The following is a 16,448-nucleotide window of genomic DNA, read 5'->3' as shown; positions in this document are numbered from 1 at the left end:
TGTCAGCGATGTCAGGATTATTTTTTTCCTTTTTATAAAAACACTTGATGTTTCAGGAAGTGTTAATCCTCGAAGATTGGGGGATGAGGGAGGGGGTAGGAAAGCGGTGGGTGGGGGTGACATGTTTCTTGAGCCTGGGGAAGGCACTTTTTACAGCCGTTTGTCTGTCTACGCTGGAGCTGGGGGTTTGTTGTGGAGCTGGGGACAGGAGGAGGATTTATTTGAGGCATGGGAGGGAAGGACCCTTGCCCTCTGTACTGCATTTGATGGAGGTTCCTATGGCCATGTGGGATGAAGAGCAGAAAAGTTTGCTTTAGCCTATAATTTCAAGGGTGTTTAATCCAGGCGGTGGGATGACAAAAACCAGATAATTCTGAAATCAGTTTATAAAAGATACAGAAAGTAAGAGATGGATACCAGGATAAAGATTTAAAGCCAGGAAGCCTGGGTTGCTTCTTTGCTCCCAATTTTTCTTGATCTAGTATCTCGGGTTCCACATCCAGCGCACAGACCTACCTTTCCTGGGGTGACAGAAATTGACAATTTCTTTAAGGTGAAAGATTCAGTTAGTTTCTACATCAGATGACTCTCTATGAATAAATTCACACTTGTGTGCATATAGGTGGGGGGAATCTTAAAACTTCTTGTGGCTCTAAAAACTCGTACAGAATTAAGAAGGCTGAAGAGCTATTATATCTAACCCAGCCCAGGTGCAGATTTCCAGAAGAAAGAAATAAAAATAAAACATAATGATCAGAGAGGAAAAGCTGTGAACTATAAATGTTTCCAGTTTTATATTTTTAAATAGTGCCTCGATTTAAGATCTGAGTTCTCCCACAATTAGATTACCACTCACAAGGCTACCCAGCCCCTCCAGGCTCATGAAAGCCAAGACCAGTGAGGAGGGGGCTGGGGACTGTTTCTTCTGTCCCTACCCCTACCCCTTTTTAGAGCTAGTGTGGATGAGAGAAGATATTAAAGGGATATCTGTTGTTTGGCAATTTTGCTAAGTCTGTCTTCATTACTTTGCTGCTGTGCATTTGCTAATTTGGAGGCCTGGCCATTGACAAGCTTGCTCCATACACCTGCAAGCAATTTGCCGGCTCCGGTACCAGAGAATTGCAGAGATGGCAGCTCGCACCTATTTGATTTTTTTTTTTCCTTTTCTCAATGCACAGCAAATTTGGCTTTCAGTGCGTTATCTCTTTTGTTAATGCAAAAAGATTCCCTGGGCGAAAAAATTGCTCATAATTACCAGAGAGATGGGGAAACTGCATTAGAATAAATAAACCTGAAATTACTGTAATTATGTTGTGTTTGATGGGCCCGGCTTGTAATCAAGAAGAGAATACAGTGAAATGATGCTGACCCTCTTGGGTTTGCAGCTGTACGCGCACTTTGGGGTCTTTTTTTGCAGAAAAGAGTCATTTTGATAATCATTAAGCTGTGTGTAACCTATTTCAGAAGTGTTTTAAAATGAGGTTCACATTTTTTGAACAAGGGAAAAAAATCCCAAAATTGCATTTTGCCATTACAGACTCATACATAAGGAAAGGTTGTGTTTTCTAAGTGACAATTGTTAAGACATAATATTCGAAATCAGTGTTTAATCATTATAATGAGGTATTGTTTAAATATAACCACCTTTAGATTATTCATAGTTTAATTAATATACTCATTATGAAAATTTTTGAATCAGATATTTGATGAACTACTTGTCAGTAACAAGGCAGCATTAATTAGGCCTATATTGAGATTAACATTTTTTAAAAGTACAACCACTTATAATTATAATAAAGCCTAACTAAAGACTGTTTTCGTTGAGCTAAAACTAATAATTTCTCTATTTGAACTGTTAGCAAGAGATTATTAAATTAGTATAAGCTAATATCTCAAAGTATTACAATCCGCTTGACCAAACAGATTTTGCCTGTAGCTTGAGGCGTTGGGCCCTAGCTGGCGTCTGGGGGACCTGAGTCAGATGCGGGACAGAAATCTTCGCACTAGCAAAGTCACATCTCGTAGGGGAAATTGAACCTAGGAAGACCCCCTACCCCGCGCGGGAGCTGGGAAATTGATTCCTTCCTCAGCTTTGAGGCCCATCTGACTGCCCACATCCTGGTTTCTGAGGTTTGATCTCTCCCATTAGCGCTGGTGCTTCTAGGTGCTGCGGAGAAAAGTCCCAATCTCAGTCCTGGAAGGGGCTTGGAGGTCCCCGGCATCATTCCCCCACCCCGACTACTTTCCCTGCTTCCATCACACCGCCTCCCCCTACCCCCAGCAGCCCCGCCACTTCCTCCTCCCCTTCCCAAAGGGCGTCGGAAGAGCCTGGCGCATCTGATCTTTCACCAGCACCAATTGAAAAATGGGTGCTTGTCACAACACAGATCACTGCCTTCCGGGCTCTGCTCCCCACCGCGCGCCTGAAAGGGCCCCCCAAAGGTGGAGGGCCAGCTCCCGCGGGCAGCAGCGCTGGAAGGCGAGTGCGGGAGAAGCAGGAATAGCCCTTGGCAGCCGGTCTGGGCCCGCAGCATTCCGGGACTGCCTCTATTCGGCTGCGGGATCTAGGGTTGGGGTTGGGGTTGGGCTGGGACGCAGGGCCACGAGAAGGGAACAAATCTGGTTCTAGTCCCTTGAAGCCCGTGTTCCTCTGGAGGAAACTAATCTGAGCAAGCGCTTCACTAGAGGTGCTCCCATAAGGGCCTCGCCTTGGGACTTTCGGACTGGGATGAGGTGGGAGTGGTGTGCTTGATTTTGGTCAGATTTTGGGGTTCCAAAGAGCCACCCTTTCCTTAGCACCTCCATTTCTGTGAGGTGCAGAGAAAGGCCCCGGATCATTAGACAGGAACCTGCCTTTCTCACTGTGGAGCTCCCAGGGTGGCTCCCTGGGACTGTGCCCTGTCCCCTGGAGCGCACTGATTGATAGAGGGGCAGTCTGACAGACGTGTCTTTCCGGGCCCCTGCTTGGCGTCTGGCTGCGTCTTTTCCGCGACGGAATCCAGCGCCTCCGGGCATGCGAAAGCAGGGAGGCCTGATCCGGAGGAAGGCTAGAGGCAAAGCAGTGTCTCTGCTTCCCGGCCTCTCAGACTCCCAACCTCCCGGCCTCCCAAGAGCTGGCTGGGTGTGGGAAAAACTGAAATCGACCTGGCCGGCTGAATTTGAACTCTGACTTCATCTCCTCTCAGCCGGTCTTCAACATCCTTTTGGTTCCTGAGCGTCAGCTCTGCCCTGATGCACCTGTTCCTGAGCCCCCTTGCTGGGGAACCCTCGCCAGGCATTCTCTCCTTACCCTTCCAATTCAGGTAGGAATCAGACACCGTGGGGGTCAACGGAGCAAGGCAGGAAGAAAAAGTCCAATGGGGCACCCCACAGGCCTCTGACGATACCCTGGTGTTTCTGGGGTACAGGGTCCCCATTCTATCACCGATAAGTTGATAAGTCGCTGACCCTGTATGAACTGTCTCCAGAGGTGGGAACCTGGCCTGGCCCCCTGGCACACCCTCACACAGCACAAGAGAGAGCAGTTCTTTCAAGAAATCATAATTTTACTGTCTCAAAGAAACTTTATAACTTATTTACAAAGTTTTTTTTCCCAAGATACAAAGCAATAAGTTAACATTCTCAATATAAAACTAAACTTTGACATAGAGAACACAAAACACAGTTGATTTCAATTGATCACATTTTCCAAATTTCACAAGTAAAATGTCAAGATTCTCATTTCACAAAGCATGGGGTTTTACAGCCACACACAACAGAACGCAAAAAGGCTAAGCTTGTGCAACATGTTTACAGAACAACAATAATAACAATAATAATAATAACAATAATATGTACAGTCATTAGATCCTGCACTGGAGATTGTGCGTTCAGGGTGGTGACTGGCATTATTCTGTGGTCGAGCCTCTAGGGATAGTTGTAAAGCTGATTTTGTCTTATTTTAAAGCCCACTGGAATTAGGGTGCTTGTTCTCGCCTGTTTTCTCTCTACTCCCCATTTGTCCTTGCTCCCTCTTTCTACCCAAGGAGGAAATCAGTATTTTCCTTCTTGTCCAGGCGAAGCAACCAAGAGTTCCTCCCGAGATGAGAAAATCATGTTGGCTTCATTTATTGTTCTTTTAAAAATTATTTATTAAATAATGTCGGACATGTAAAAAATGCAAATCATTCGGCTCCAAACTCTCCATACCAGAGAAGTACAAAAGTTACTGTATAAATTAAAAATCACCACGTCCTCCTTATTCGTTTCTCCCCGTGCGTTTAAGGTAAACAGTGCGTTTGAACAGTGCGTTCCTTGAGCCCAGCAGAACCTTGAATTGGCAAACAGCCTCAGGCGAAGTCCATTTCTCAATAAATAAAACCCCCTCCCTCCAACGCCCCCAGATTCCCACACCAGCTACACAGATGGTCAGGCAGAGTGTCCCAGGATCCGGAGATGGTCAGCCAGGCAGGACCCGGGCCGCTCAGACCTGGTGACTTTTTGCTGAGGCCGCAGAATGAGGACAGCGGACGGATGAGGACCTGGACTTTACCAGCGCACAGACAGAGCAAAAGGAGACAGGAGACTGACAGGACAGAAAAGAACTTTTGCTTTTTCTACATTTTGTTTTTGTTTTGTTTTTTCCTGATAGTCCCACGAAGCTGAAGGTCGGCGGGTCGGGTAGAGCGGGTTTATCTTGCTGCTTGGGCTGTCTCAGGTGGCAGTGCCTTCCCTCCGAGGCCACTCTCTGCTGCCACTGCTCGGCCCAGGCCAGGGTTCAGGCTAGAGCGCGGGCGCCGGGAAGTTGCTGGGCCGGACGTCGCGGGGCTCCGAGGAGATGGAGGGCGCCCCGCCTCCACTGTTCCTTCTTCCCTCTGGGTCCTTCTTTTCCGGACGGGGTGGATGGACCTGGAGGCGGGAGGGACCTGGGCCGGGGAGACAAGAAGGAGACGGGCGGGCAACCTCACATAAGTTGGGGTTGCTGCATAGCTTCTTGGTGCGCTGAAGGATACCACGATGTGTAGCTGGGGATATAGGAGCCCGCGTTTCCGCCTGAGCCCTTTCCGGATGAAGAGTTAGGGTTCCAGCCGGGCGGCACGGGTGGGGAGCCAGCAGACAGGGCCCGGCCGTTGGCCAACGCACTACCGTCCAGAGCCGCCCCACCCTGCTTCATCAGCTTCTTGAACTTGGATCGCTTGTTTTGGAACCAGATCTTGACCTGCAAGAGCGGACAACAACGTGACTCAGGCTGGGACCACTGAGACTACCTAGGTCACAGGGAGGAAAAAAGGGACGGCAGAACAGCAGAGATAGAACCTCCCAACCCTGCGCCAGCTGGCAGCTCCCTGCCAGAGAAGCAGAGACATCCCTCCTTCCTCCCTACCCCCATAAGAGCCAAAGGCTCGAAGGCCGAACCGCCCGCCGCTGTCAGCCCATCGGGGCAGCTCTCAGAGAGCCAGGGAGGAGTTGTGATGAGGGGAGAACAGGGATCCAGGCCTTAGCCTGCCAGGGGCTCAGTCTGACCGTGGCTACCGCCTGCGGAAGATACAGCGCCTGCATAACACCGAGCCAGCAATTCCAATATCAACATCAATAAAAAGAATCGAAAACCTAGGAGGGAGTGGAGGAAATTTATTTGCAACGCGACCCAACTTTTCTATGCGCCATCCTTTCTGCCCTTGAGTTGGGACGGACTAAGGAGGCCTCAAGGTTTTGCTGAACTTTTCTTTGGATTCAAAACTATTCTTGCCCTAAGGTCTGTTTGCTTTCTCCAGCTCTGCTCCAAATCCCGGACTGGACGTCGGAAACCCGCGCCCGCCGCCGTCAGGAACGCTCACTGGCTCCCCGGAGTCTTAGAGAAAGCCGGGAAGGAAGGTCCCGTTTCTCTTCTAAGGTCTGGGACTTGAGAGGTGAGAGGGCGGAGGAAAGGATCTCCCCCCACCCCCAACCGGTGAGAAGGAGGAGGAGGAGGGAGGCCGAGGCGTGGACCCAGGCCCCGAGTGATTAGTCACACAATTTAAAGGCAAAGGAGGGATTAAGCCCCGAGTCTATTGTTCCAGTTGTTTAGGCACGTGTGACCTCAGAGTTCCCAAACAAAACGTCTGGGGAAATCCTTCCTGCGCCCTAATCAGATTGTCCAGGGACAGAGGGCCGGGCGGCAGGCAGCTCGGGATACCGAGAGCAGCGACAGAGCTAGGGCAGAGGGAATGAGGGAGGAAGGAGACACGCTGAGAGCCAGGGGTGGACACAAACACATACACACAGTGACACCCCGACCCTGAGGCCCAGTGAGCAAGAAATGAAGACCCGGGCGCAGGCCGGCCACGGAAAGCCTGCGTGGCGGAACGGAGCGGCAGCGGCGAGGTACCTGAGTCTGTGTGAGTCCCAAAGAGGCCGCGAGCTCTGCCCTCTCCGGCAGAGCTAGGTACTGAGTTTGCTGGAACCTCCGGTTCAAAGCCTGCAACTGCAAACTGGAATAAATCGTCCTGGGTTTACGGATCTTTTTTCCCTTGCCATTGAAGCGCACTTCACCGCCTTCCACCACCGTGCTCTTCTCCGAGTCCGCCCCTGGAGGGACAGCAGAAGCAGGGCCCGTTGTTAATACGAGGGGCCGCCTTTAGTGCGAACAGCCGAGAGCGAGTGGCTACCGAAGGGTGGCGGAGGCAGGACCAGGGAGAGAACGTTCAAGAAACTCTGAAAGCCAGGGAAGGGTCCCCCAAAATCCGAGGGCCTGTCCCGGGCCGCTGCAGGACGGATAGAGCCGTTCCCAGGAGCGCAGCTCCTGCCTTTGCAGGGAAAGTTTGCTATTTTTGCAGGCGGTAGTTGAGGTTTAATTACCCTTAATTGCATACATTGTTTATAGCGCGACGCAATAAATAATTACCGAGACTAATACGTGCACATGTGGGTTTCTGTTTTCCAGCGGGGCATTGTGTGCTCTGCACACCGAGCCGCCCAGAGGCCCAGCCAGTGCCAGGAGACGCTCTGGGATTTATCCTTTGCTGGATAGTTGCAAATTGAGGGAATTTTTTTAAAAATTTATTTGCTGTCACAAGGATCTATAGATTGATATTCGAAACCTCCACTGCTCCCGCGCCCTCCCCACCCCCACCCCACCTCGCTCTCCTCTCTTCTCTTTCTCTCTCTCTCCCTCTCCTCTTCTCCCCCGCTCCTCCTCTCCCTCTCCCTGGCAAGCGCACGTACCTGGGTCCTCCAGGCGGCTCTGGGCGAGGCTGGCGCTGCCCGGGTAGGACTGCACCGAACTGATGTAGGGGCTGGATGCGTGGCTGCTGACCGAGTTGACGTAGGGGTAGCCCAGCGGTCGGGAGAAGGACGAGGCTGAGCTGTAGGCGCCGTCGGGCTGCGAATGGCCCGCCGAGTGTAAACAGTGCATGGAGTAGTGCCCGTGGGACATGGGAGAAGGAGACATTTGCTGGTTGGGCGGCCCAAACTCCATAAACACCGCCTTGCCCGACACGGGGCTGTTGAGACTTTCTGGCATGGTGGTCATGGTCATCTCTTCTCGCGGGGTCTGGGTGTGGGACTTTCTCTCCTCTGCTTCCCTTTTGGGGGTCTCTATGTTTCTCAGGACAGGAAGGAACCCAATTTAAGCGGAACAGGGGTTTTCACTTTCCATTCATAAGAAAATGGAGTTTGTCTCTTTGAAAAGTCTAAGCATGATGCTGCTGAGCTCCCCAAACTCGGTTCAAAGCTTTGACTCAGCCAAGGTCATAAATATTCATGAGCTGGCGGAGCTGATTGGTCCGCTGTCTTGCATAATCACTGGGGATTGGTCCGAGGCTCTCGGGCTCCGCTGGACTAGAGCGGGCGAGGCGGCCGGGCCTCGGGAGAGACGCATCCACACTTGCCGACCGGGGCTCCTCTGCAACAGAGCGCGCCGGGCAGGAAGCACAATGGGCTGCGGCGTCTGCGCCAGGGCCGCTGCGGCCCGCGGCTCATCGGCCTCCCGCCTCCCTCGCGCGCTTTCCTCCCCAGGAACCAACCAGCGGCTCCGCGCCGCCGCCCCCCTACCACTGTCCCTACCCTTCAGCGGTCCCTAACGCCGGACACCCGGGACCGCTTCTCGTCGCTGCCACTCAGTCCGGCGCAGAGCTAGGGCGGCTCAGGAGGAGCCTGACCTCTGCCTCTGGAGCGCGGAGTCGCGCACTGGGGGCGCCCGAGGCGGCCAACAGACAGAGGTCCTCCCAAGAGCCTTGTGCCTAGCGCAGCGCCCATCCGGCCGCGCCTCCCCGGTACGCTCTGCCACATCCCTGGAGTCGGGGCTTAGGGGCCCTCCCTGCGAACTCACTCACTCGGCCGCTGCGCCAACGCTGCTGTCGCTCCCTGGGGCCCGCTCGCATTGCTCCAGGCCCAGCTGGCCACTCCAGCTCGAGGCTGCACGGGTCTGATTAAAGCAGTGCGCGTGGAGAGCCAGGAACCCGCGCTTCTCCTCCCAGGAAAGGCGGCTGCACCGCCCCCTCCCCCAACACACACATCCTCTTTCCCTCCCAGCCTTCCTCCGCCTCCCCCTCCCTTCTCCACTCCCCATGCGCGGAGAGCCCCGGGCTCACTGGCCCCGAGAGCGCAGCTCAGCGTGGAGCCCAGGGGGCCTAGGGACTCAGATCTGCTGGAGCCGCGGACGCCAGGTGGTCATTTTCTGGCCTCCTGAGGTGTAGCGAGACTTCCAGAGTTTAGGAGTCCCTGGGGGACACCGAAACCCGCAGCAAACCCAGGCCTGTGGTAGGCTCCCTTATCTATGTGTAGACGTCTCTCGTTGCCACCCAGGATCTTCCTCACCTCCAGTGGCCAAAGCGCGCGCCACCGGGCCTAGGGGGCAGGGCTAGTGGAGGCAAGATCTGCCGCTGCTCCCTCTGTCTTCTGGGGTGCAAGGTACAAAAGAGTGCACAAGAGCTCCCACCCCATCGCCACTACCACCAATACAGCCAGCCCCTCGCGGTGTGGCGCACACCACCCTGGCTGTAAGTAGATGTTGGTTCCCCATCCCACCAGCCCCACGGTGAATCCCAAATTACTTTGTTAGGTAATTAGAAAGTGTTGATAATTATTTCTTTCATAATTTAGCGGTGTGACGGGAACGGGGAAATGATCTTGTGAAAGTTCACACGTGCAGATGTATTAGTTACTGATTCATTTGATTAAATGGTAGTCTCAAGTGCTCAGATCCGCAGCTGAAGGCGCCCCATTAGCATAACACTGATGTTTAATTTTCATACGCATAATTAGCCATATATTTAACACTAATAGCAACATGCAGCCTTTCAGCGTTAAACAGCCCGGGATTTGATCTGGCCTAAGCTGAACCTTCATCGCTGCACCTTCCCCTGTCTGGAGTGTGCAATGATCACAGGACAAACCTCTGTAATCAAGCACATTTTGGCAGAGGGAACACCAATAAAAATGAACATTCAAAACAAATTACATCGGTGCTGTCGTTACAGATATTAGTAGAGGGGGTTTCTCTTTTTTTTTAACTTCTGTACCAGCTGCTGCTGCCCGCAGAATTCCTCTCCTTTGGTTTAAGGGCACAATGCTGGGGGCAGAAACATTTCAGGCAGCGTGGTTGGAGCAAAAAGAAAAACAAAAGAAAAAAAAAAACCCAATACGCCAAACCAATAACGGGTTTGCCAATGTTTAAAAGATTTTTTTTTTTTCTTAATCACCGAACCACACGGTGAGGCTTTGTAGCAACAGCCAGCTAATGATTCCGCCACCAGGCAACTCCAGGAGCCGCTCGGCTCGTCCTGATTTCTGTGTCGCACTTGTGGTTTTAATTGCTCCTTCCTAGTGCCTGTTTTAGGGTATGGAGTGCCATGCCGTGTGCCCAGCACAGTCCCTCGGATACTGCCGGGCCCCGGGTCTCTCGCGCGTGCCCTGAGGGCCTTGCCCACGTAAGTGATCGCCGCGGCGGGCGCGGGGTCGGGGTTGGGACCGGGGAAAGTGGAATTGGTAATTCCCGGAGCTCAGGGCAAGGCGTGAGGAAACCCGACGGCCGGGACGCCTAGGGACAGTGTATTCCAGAGACTTGCAAGGTGGGGGAAGGGGAGAGACGGCCGCACATCGCGACAGTCTCTTGGGTGCTCTATGTCCACATCTGGAAAAGGATCAAAGACTTTTGCGGCAGCACAGGGGACCTGGTTGCCTTCTTGGGACGAAGGTCCGGCATGAGCCCCTCGGGATACTGTTTCAGAGCCTTGTTTAATTTAGAAGCGGGTTGTGTGTGAGCAAGAGATGGCTACACTCCGGAATTATTTCTTAGCCCAGAAAGGTCTAGGGAGGAGCACTGAGCGCGGGCCCTCTGATGCCGAGCCGCTGGCGGTAGCTGGTTTCTCAATGTGGGATCTTAGCTGCACTCTGTGAGCTTGGAATGGATCCCTCCCACCCCCTACTGCTAAGGTGACACCTGTTCTGAAGGCCGGTTTGCTTAAATTGTTGCCTGCCCTCACTCTGAGAGAAAACAAAACTCTCCCATTTGTCCTGAGGGTCCGGGATTCCTCATGGAAACTACTGGAGTCACCTCAGGACCAGGAGGTCCTGGTGGTGTTAGCCGCAGCCACTCTTGGCTTGGAATCCCAGTGGCTCTGGGTGAAGTTTTGGGCCAGTTCAGCTGGAAGAGGGACAGGAATGCGAGGACGAGGTATTTTTAAATCTACTTCCTAATCTCAACTTCAAAGCATGTTAAAGGGAGTTCTTTAGGGAGCTGCTGAGTGTTGGTACACACATACACACACATATATATACACCCACACACTTTAGGCTAGTCCCTTTAATAAATGGAATTATAAACTTGTCCCATAAATACCTCCACCTCAAAATAATTGCTGCACAAGCAGCGTGTTACCTCAGTGGTTGGTAAAGTCCTGTGGTCCTAATAAAACTATCCTCGGGGAACCTCGGAGTAAACTGATTTGCAGATAAGATACAATGCTAATGGTTGCAATCTGATTGCCTTAGGAGAAAACTGAAGTCATTCTCCAGCAAACATCTCCCAAGGCCACCTGAACCCTCTTGATCTTTAGGGAATTCAGATCTTTGGGGGGGGGTGGGGGGCAGTAGCATCAGGCTGTGGGCCTCTGCTTGGCCAACTTCCGACCACACAAAAAGTTTTTCTATGGACCTTGTAAATCGTCAACCCCTCCTTGGTCTTTTCCAGTGCTCAGACTCACTAGAATCAGAAATACCTCTATCCAAAAATCTATAACCCTGGACACAAAGAAGCCGAGCTGGAGGGGTTGGGGGACGACGAAAGAACCCTGTGTTAGGTAAAAGCTGGAACTCATCACTTTTCCCAGCCGGCTGGTCCTCAGTTTCCCGTATTATGAGTGTTACAAAGATGAGCTGGCTCTTAGTCCTGGCCGAGGACACCACCTGTCCTGGCAACTACAGGTGCCATTTCCTTGCCGCTTCCGAAAGCCCAAGCTATCTTTAAAGTATGTCAGCTTTGCAAAACCCGCTTCAGCAGAAACAAGAGTTAGCACAATCATTAACTGCTTGAACACCCTCGTTGGACTTGTTCCTAAAATCATAACCGGAGGCAGACGGCTTCCTTCGTGGACTGCCAGAGGCCCAGCCCCTCCCTACCCTTGAGCTCAGGTGCGGAACAGGTACCGGAGAGCAAGCGCAAGGGAAAGGAGGGTGCTACGGGCAGGAATGGCCCTTGGCAGACACAGCGTGGGCCCTTGGATTCCTGCTCCTGAAGCGGGATGGAACTGCCGGCCGAACTGGAGCTCAACTCGCAAGCTTCAGTCCGGGCCAAGTAGGCCCTTGCTCTCAAGGGCCCGTATCTCCTCTTTCTGGGACCCTCTCCGTTTCCAGAAGAGCTGACTTTTGCGGCTCCTGCAGCGTGCAAGCGCGGGTCCCGATGCGAAGAGGGCCAGTTTGGGGATGGGTCATTTTAGAGACTAGACCGCCCCCTAACCAGCCACTGTTCACACCTGGGCGAGTGGGGCCCAAGCTCGAATTCCTAGTGCAGCAAACGGTCTAGCGTGGGTGCGTGTGGGGTGGGTGGGGGGAGGGCCTCAAACCACCTCTGGACTGGCCTTGGAGGGCTGGATGTGGGCGGGGGAGGAGGAGCCGCAGGGGTCCAGGAAAGTCGCGTTTCTGGATTGATAGAAACCTGAAGAATGGCCAGGCCCAGAGTCCACTGCCAAAGACATGTTTGTATTCAATGCCTCTGTTCGCAGCCTAATCTTTCATCGCAAAGCCGCGATGGAGGGGAAAGATACGGAAGGGCTGGGGTTGGGGACTGGCTTCTGCAAGCATCCTTGGGGCCGGCCAGTGTGGAATACACAAAAGGGAAAAACGGATTTAAAAAAATCCCAGTCAACAGGTTCGGGTTTTTCGGCAGGGGTGCAAAGTTCAGACACAAAGATCATTGTAAACTGTCAGAGAGGTAAGGACCTCAGACACAATGGATTTAAGAGATTTTTACTCTAACAGTCAGGGCAAAGGAAAGAGAAAACCGTGCTTCTCTTGGAATCTCTTCCACCAAGGGGGTTTCCTCCAGTCCCCTCCAGATGCGTTGACCGCGCTGGGAAACCGAGTCCAGAGCCAGGATTTGTTTTTCCAAAGCCGGGCGACCCCAGCAGAGCTTCAGATCCGAGTTCCCAGTTGCTCTCCAGTCCCCCCCGCGTTTTTCCAAAGGCTATCAGATGCCACGCAGGTTACCGCGCGACCGGTCATTCCCGTTTCTTCTAAAAGTTCTCCAGCCAAATTTCAGCAATTTATTTAAAAAGGCACCCGGTCACCGCGACCTTCGGGCGGCTCCTCAGGCCTCATGGGGCAGTTTGGTCAGGATCTGCGCGCCCCTCGACGTGATGAGAACCGTGTGCTCGAACTGGGCCGACCTGTAACACAGCAACCAGCCGTCAGAACGCGCACGCAAGCTCTGGCCGGGCCGCAAGCGCGCCGTCGGACCAATCTTCCTTTCCCATACAATTTAAAAGCAACAGAGCAGAAAGCAAACACCTTTGATTGTCTAGGGAGACCACAGTCCATGCATCCTCCAGGACTTTAAATTCGGGGGATCCCTCCGTGATGATTGGCTCTGTAAGAGGAAAAATATTTACTGCAGTGACCTCATCAGATTCTTGTTAAACATTGTTTCGGGCTGATTATTAAAAAAGAGAAGTTTCTCCTCCCTCCCCTCAAGTGCTTCCCCCACAGGCTCATGTTGTCATCTTGCAAGGGTTGATAATTGATGTTGCTTACATAGTATACTACAAACTAAACAGTAGGAAGAGGAAACACTACGCCATTCAAAATGTATGAAGTTGCCTAGTTCGTAATTTTTTAGAGAAAGAAGGGCATTTTAATCAAGCATTAATTAGGGCCCCGTGGATAATAACCACCCAAACACCAGTCCCTCTTATAAATACCAATTTTTAAAAAAATATTTAAATTTTAAAAACATGCTCGAGATGTTCATTCATCAGCAAATAACAATTTTCTTATTTCACTCTAATTGCTTCTCCATTAAGTCCCACAGTCAGAAACAGGATGCCTTTACGGCTCTAGGTGACTGGAATTTGGTGGTGATACCAATCACAGGATCAGCCAGGAACGGGCCACCAGAGAGCACATGCCACTTGCTGACAGGGAGCAAGGGACATAATCGTGTCTAGTTACCGGGTGTTAATGAAAAAACAAAACAAAACAAAAAACCCAACACCACATTATGCTGGTAACAGAATTAGAGGTTGGATGGCTGCCTTCTCCTAAATGTGTCGGTAAGTATCTGATTTAGGAAGATGGGGCTTGAGGATATTATTTAATCAGATTTCCAGTGCATCCGAATTATTTCATTACACTGATTGGCTTTATTGGTCCTTCACTGGACTGCCGGGCCTAGGTCAGTGGCAGCAGCTTCCACCAGGAGCTACGCACTCGGAAGAGGAGCTCCATTTACCTATAGTGAATGCCATGCCCTCCTCCATGGGTAGATCATTGTCATTTGCTGCAAAACAAAAAACACAGGGGGGCGGGTGAGAATAGGAAATGGGGAGGACAGAAAAAAACAGATTAAAGGGGTCAGGCCCCTTTAAAAAAACTTGGTCGTTTTATTTCTCTTCTTTTAGAGAAGGAAGGGTGGAGATTTCTGGAGTCCTGGATAGTGACCAGGAGTTAAACACGGGGCTACTGGGCCTGAGTCTTTGCATTATCTGTGATCTGGGTCAAGACTCCCCCAGAAGAGTTTTCGAAGGCCTGGCAGAGGCAGCCTGGGTGTTTCAGACACATGTCAGGCTTCCTCTCCCCGTCTCCCTGTCCCCCAGGCTACTAGGTCTCCCAGCCTACTACTGGGTCCTGGGCCTTGCCCACACCCCTCACTCAAAGAGAAAGAAGTCCTGGGGAAGGATGCAAAGGAGGGCAGCCTCCTTTGGTGCAGGTAGTGGGGAGCAGGGGCCTGACTTCAAATAGTTTCACTCCAGACACTGGCACCAGGTAGGGCACAAGGCTGACAAGCCCTTTCTACACTCTCACCTGAACCTCTTGAGCTGCCTAGGTGGGGGCTCTTTGGTCCAAAGAGGGTTCAGACCTGCTGGGTGTCCAGCGATCCTCCAGGGTGTAGGTCCCAAAGAGCAGTCCTTCTATGGACCAATCAAGTCTCCATAGGGGCACAGGTCAAGGCTCCAGGACCAACTTTCCTTTGGTCCCTGTCCACGTGTGGACCTGCCTTGAGGGTGCTCCACTGAGCTGCCTCCTACCTCAACCCAAATCCTCCCACCGCTCCAGGCCCACCCCTGTCTTCTCACTATAGGGTGCACACCCAGGCAGTGAAAAACAGGAGATTCTGGGGAAGGAAGACAAGGGTGGGCATAATCTAGAAATCACTATAGAGTACATGCTGCTAAATACATCAGCTGTCAACGCTGTGTAGGATGTAATGAAGTTTAACCACAACAGTCAGCAGCTAGAAAAGGCGGTAGAAAAAGAAAAACAGAAAACAGTCATATGTGCATGCTGCTGGGACATTGATGCAGTGGCGTTTTGTTTTCAGTAACTTTTTCTAAACAAATATCCCTTGTGCCTTCCAGCCATGCACCCTTCAGGAGAAGACAGAGAGCAAAATAAACCTTATTTTGGGATTGAAACAGCTGGGCTCTAATCCAGTAACACAGTAATGTCCCGGTTAAAATGAAGCAGACCCCCCCTCCACTGCCCCCTGCACACAAACACACACACACAAACACAAGGTTGATAATGCAGATTCAAAGTCAGAGGAAGAGCTTCAGGGGCAAAGCTGCCACATATTGATCTCTGATCAAGAAACAGCCTCCAAATGAACTTTCTTACCATGATGCCAAATTTCTGGATGTCCATGGAAATAAGATCCTATTCCATGTCCCACAAAATGTGGACAGACTTGCAAACCATTCTGATGAGTTATGTGGCTTTAAAAGTGACCAAAAAATATTTAATTAAATTAGATAACTTTTTCAGGCATACTAAGATAAAACAAAGTCACTTTAAAATATTCTCTGAAAAAGTCAGTAATATTTAGAGTCAGATAATAACATTCATGTGTTTTCATTATGCTGTAATAATTTTAATTTTTGCTGTTGCTTGCAACCACTCTCTTTGGATATATGAAGAAAGAAGGTACATATCTATCTAACACAGTCGTTTGAGTCATTTACCTTTGTACCGCATTCAAACAAAGCCACTTTTAGACAACAAATGAGTGTGTATACACACATAGTGATTGCCATACATAACCGGGATATATGTGCATATAATGCAGGTCATAAAAACCTGCCTGGCTTTTTTGAGGTTTCACAAAAAGACTACAAATTACTCCTGATTGGGGAACCAAATATAAAACAAATTACAATACAGAAATATGACTTCTACTTCTATGATTCCCTTTTTCTGCTCTATTTCAAAGCGTTATACATTTTACCAACAGGCACACTCACATGAAAAGCTCAATCTACTTTGTCAATATTCTTGAAACACTCCAAAACTGTGAGATCATTTGAGAGTTCCATTCAAGACCTGCACCATTAACAAAATTCATAAAGAATGCTTTTTAATCACTAGGATGCTTAAGATAAGCTAGTATTGTGATTCCCAATTCTTAGTGCTTCATTAGTTACTTCATTACATGTATGTGAAGAAGTACATTGCATGCACTACATTAGTTACATGCAAATGTTTTACATTCCATCTGAAACCAAGCACACAGACTCCAACTCTAAAATCTTCGTCTACAAGATTGAAAAGTAGTCCTTGAAATCAGCTGAACATGTTTATTTTGGGGAGCATCAGACAAACAAGAACATATATACTATTAAGAATTTATATTTTCATGTGGACAAAGGGCAAAATGCCCCTAACCCTAACACTAGATTGGGATTTACAGGACTACTATTTCAATTATTAACAGAACTAAGTTTCTAGATCTCAAACGAGAGTCTCCAACAGACTCTAAGTTTAGTTTAACATGAACCCAC

At 50.5% G+C, this 16,448-nt stretch overlaps 2 protein-coding genes across 5 annotated transcripts in view; both read right to left on the bottom strand.

Annotated features, from left to right (window-relative positions):
• Positions 1 to 3,282: 3,282 nt before the first annotated feature.
• Positions 3,283 to 7,666, bottom strand: DLX1 (distal-less homeobox 1). 2 transcript variants are annotated; one of them, XM_055289735.2, is made up of 3 exons: positions 7,183 to 7,509; positions 6,347 to 6,546; positions 3,283 to 5,197 (listed from the first exon to the last, which is right to left on the bottom strand). In XM_055289735.2, exons 1-3 carry the CDS (start codon positions 7,493 to 7,495, stop codon positions 4,943 to 4,945), a joined length of 768 nt encoding a protein of 255 aa, XP_055145710.1. In that variant the 5' UTR covers positions 7,496 to 7,509; the 3' UTR covers positions 3,283 to 4,942. The 2 variants fall into 2 exon arrangements, with proteins under 2 accessions (XP_055145710.1, XP_055145711.1); XM_055289736.2 differs by lacking the exon at positions 6,347 to 6,546 and having other exon boundaries at positions 7,183 to 7,666.
• Positions 7,667 to 12,407: 4,741 nt separating this feature from the next.
• The window catches only part of METAP1D (methionyl aminopeptidase type 1D, mitochondrial), an 82,620-nt gene continuing 78,579 nt past the window's right edge, over positions 12,408 to 16,448 (bottom strand). For all 3 annotated transcript variants that reach the window (XM_055289737.2, XM_063644730.1, XM_055289738.2), the window contains 4 exons: positions 15,289 to 15,386; positions 13,904 to 13,951; positions 12,964 to 13,042; positions 12,408 to 12,842 (listed from right to left, as the gene is read on the bottom strand). In XM_055289737.2, coding sequence (XP_055145712.1) covers positions 12,764 to 12,842; positions 12,964 to 13,042; positions 13,904 to 13,951; positions 15,289 to 15,386 — 304 coding nt within the window. In that variant the 3' untranslated portion in view covers positions 12,408 to 12,763. The remainder of the gene's footprint in view (positions 12,843 to 12,963; positions 13,043 to 13,903; positions 13,952 to 15,288; positions 15,387 to 16,448) is intronic.

The sequence above is a fragment of the Symphalangus syndactylus genome, chromosome 8, assembly GCF_028878055.3.
Source record: "Symphalangus syndactylus isolate Jambi chromosome 8, NHGRI_mSymSyn1-v2.1_pri, whole genome shotgun sequence".
In the NCBI taxonomy this organism is placed as follows: domain Eukaryota; kingdom Metazoa; phylum Chordata; class Mammalia; order Primates; family Hylobatidae; genus Symphalangus; species Symphalangus syndactylus.
This window is presented reverse-complemented; position numbering and strand designations above follow the sequence as displayed.

Excerpts from the sequence above, each read along its gene's own strand:
- DLX1 (XM_055289735.2), bottom strand. The coding sequence starts at position 7,495 with ATGACCATGACCACCATGCCAGAAAGTCTCAACAGCCCCGTGTCGGGC. Across the intron at positions 6,547-7,182 it reads GAGCCGCCTGGAGGACCCAG|GGGCGGACTCGGAGAAGAGC; the intron begins GTACGTGCGCTT and ends CTGTCCCTCCAG. Across the intron at positions 5,198-6,346 it reads TGGGACTCACACAGACTCAG|GTCAAGATCTGGTTCCAAAA; the intron begins GTACCTCGCCGC and ends CCGCTCTTGCAG.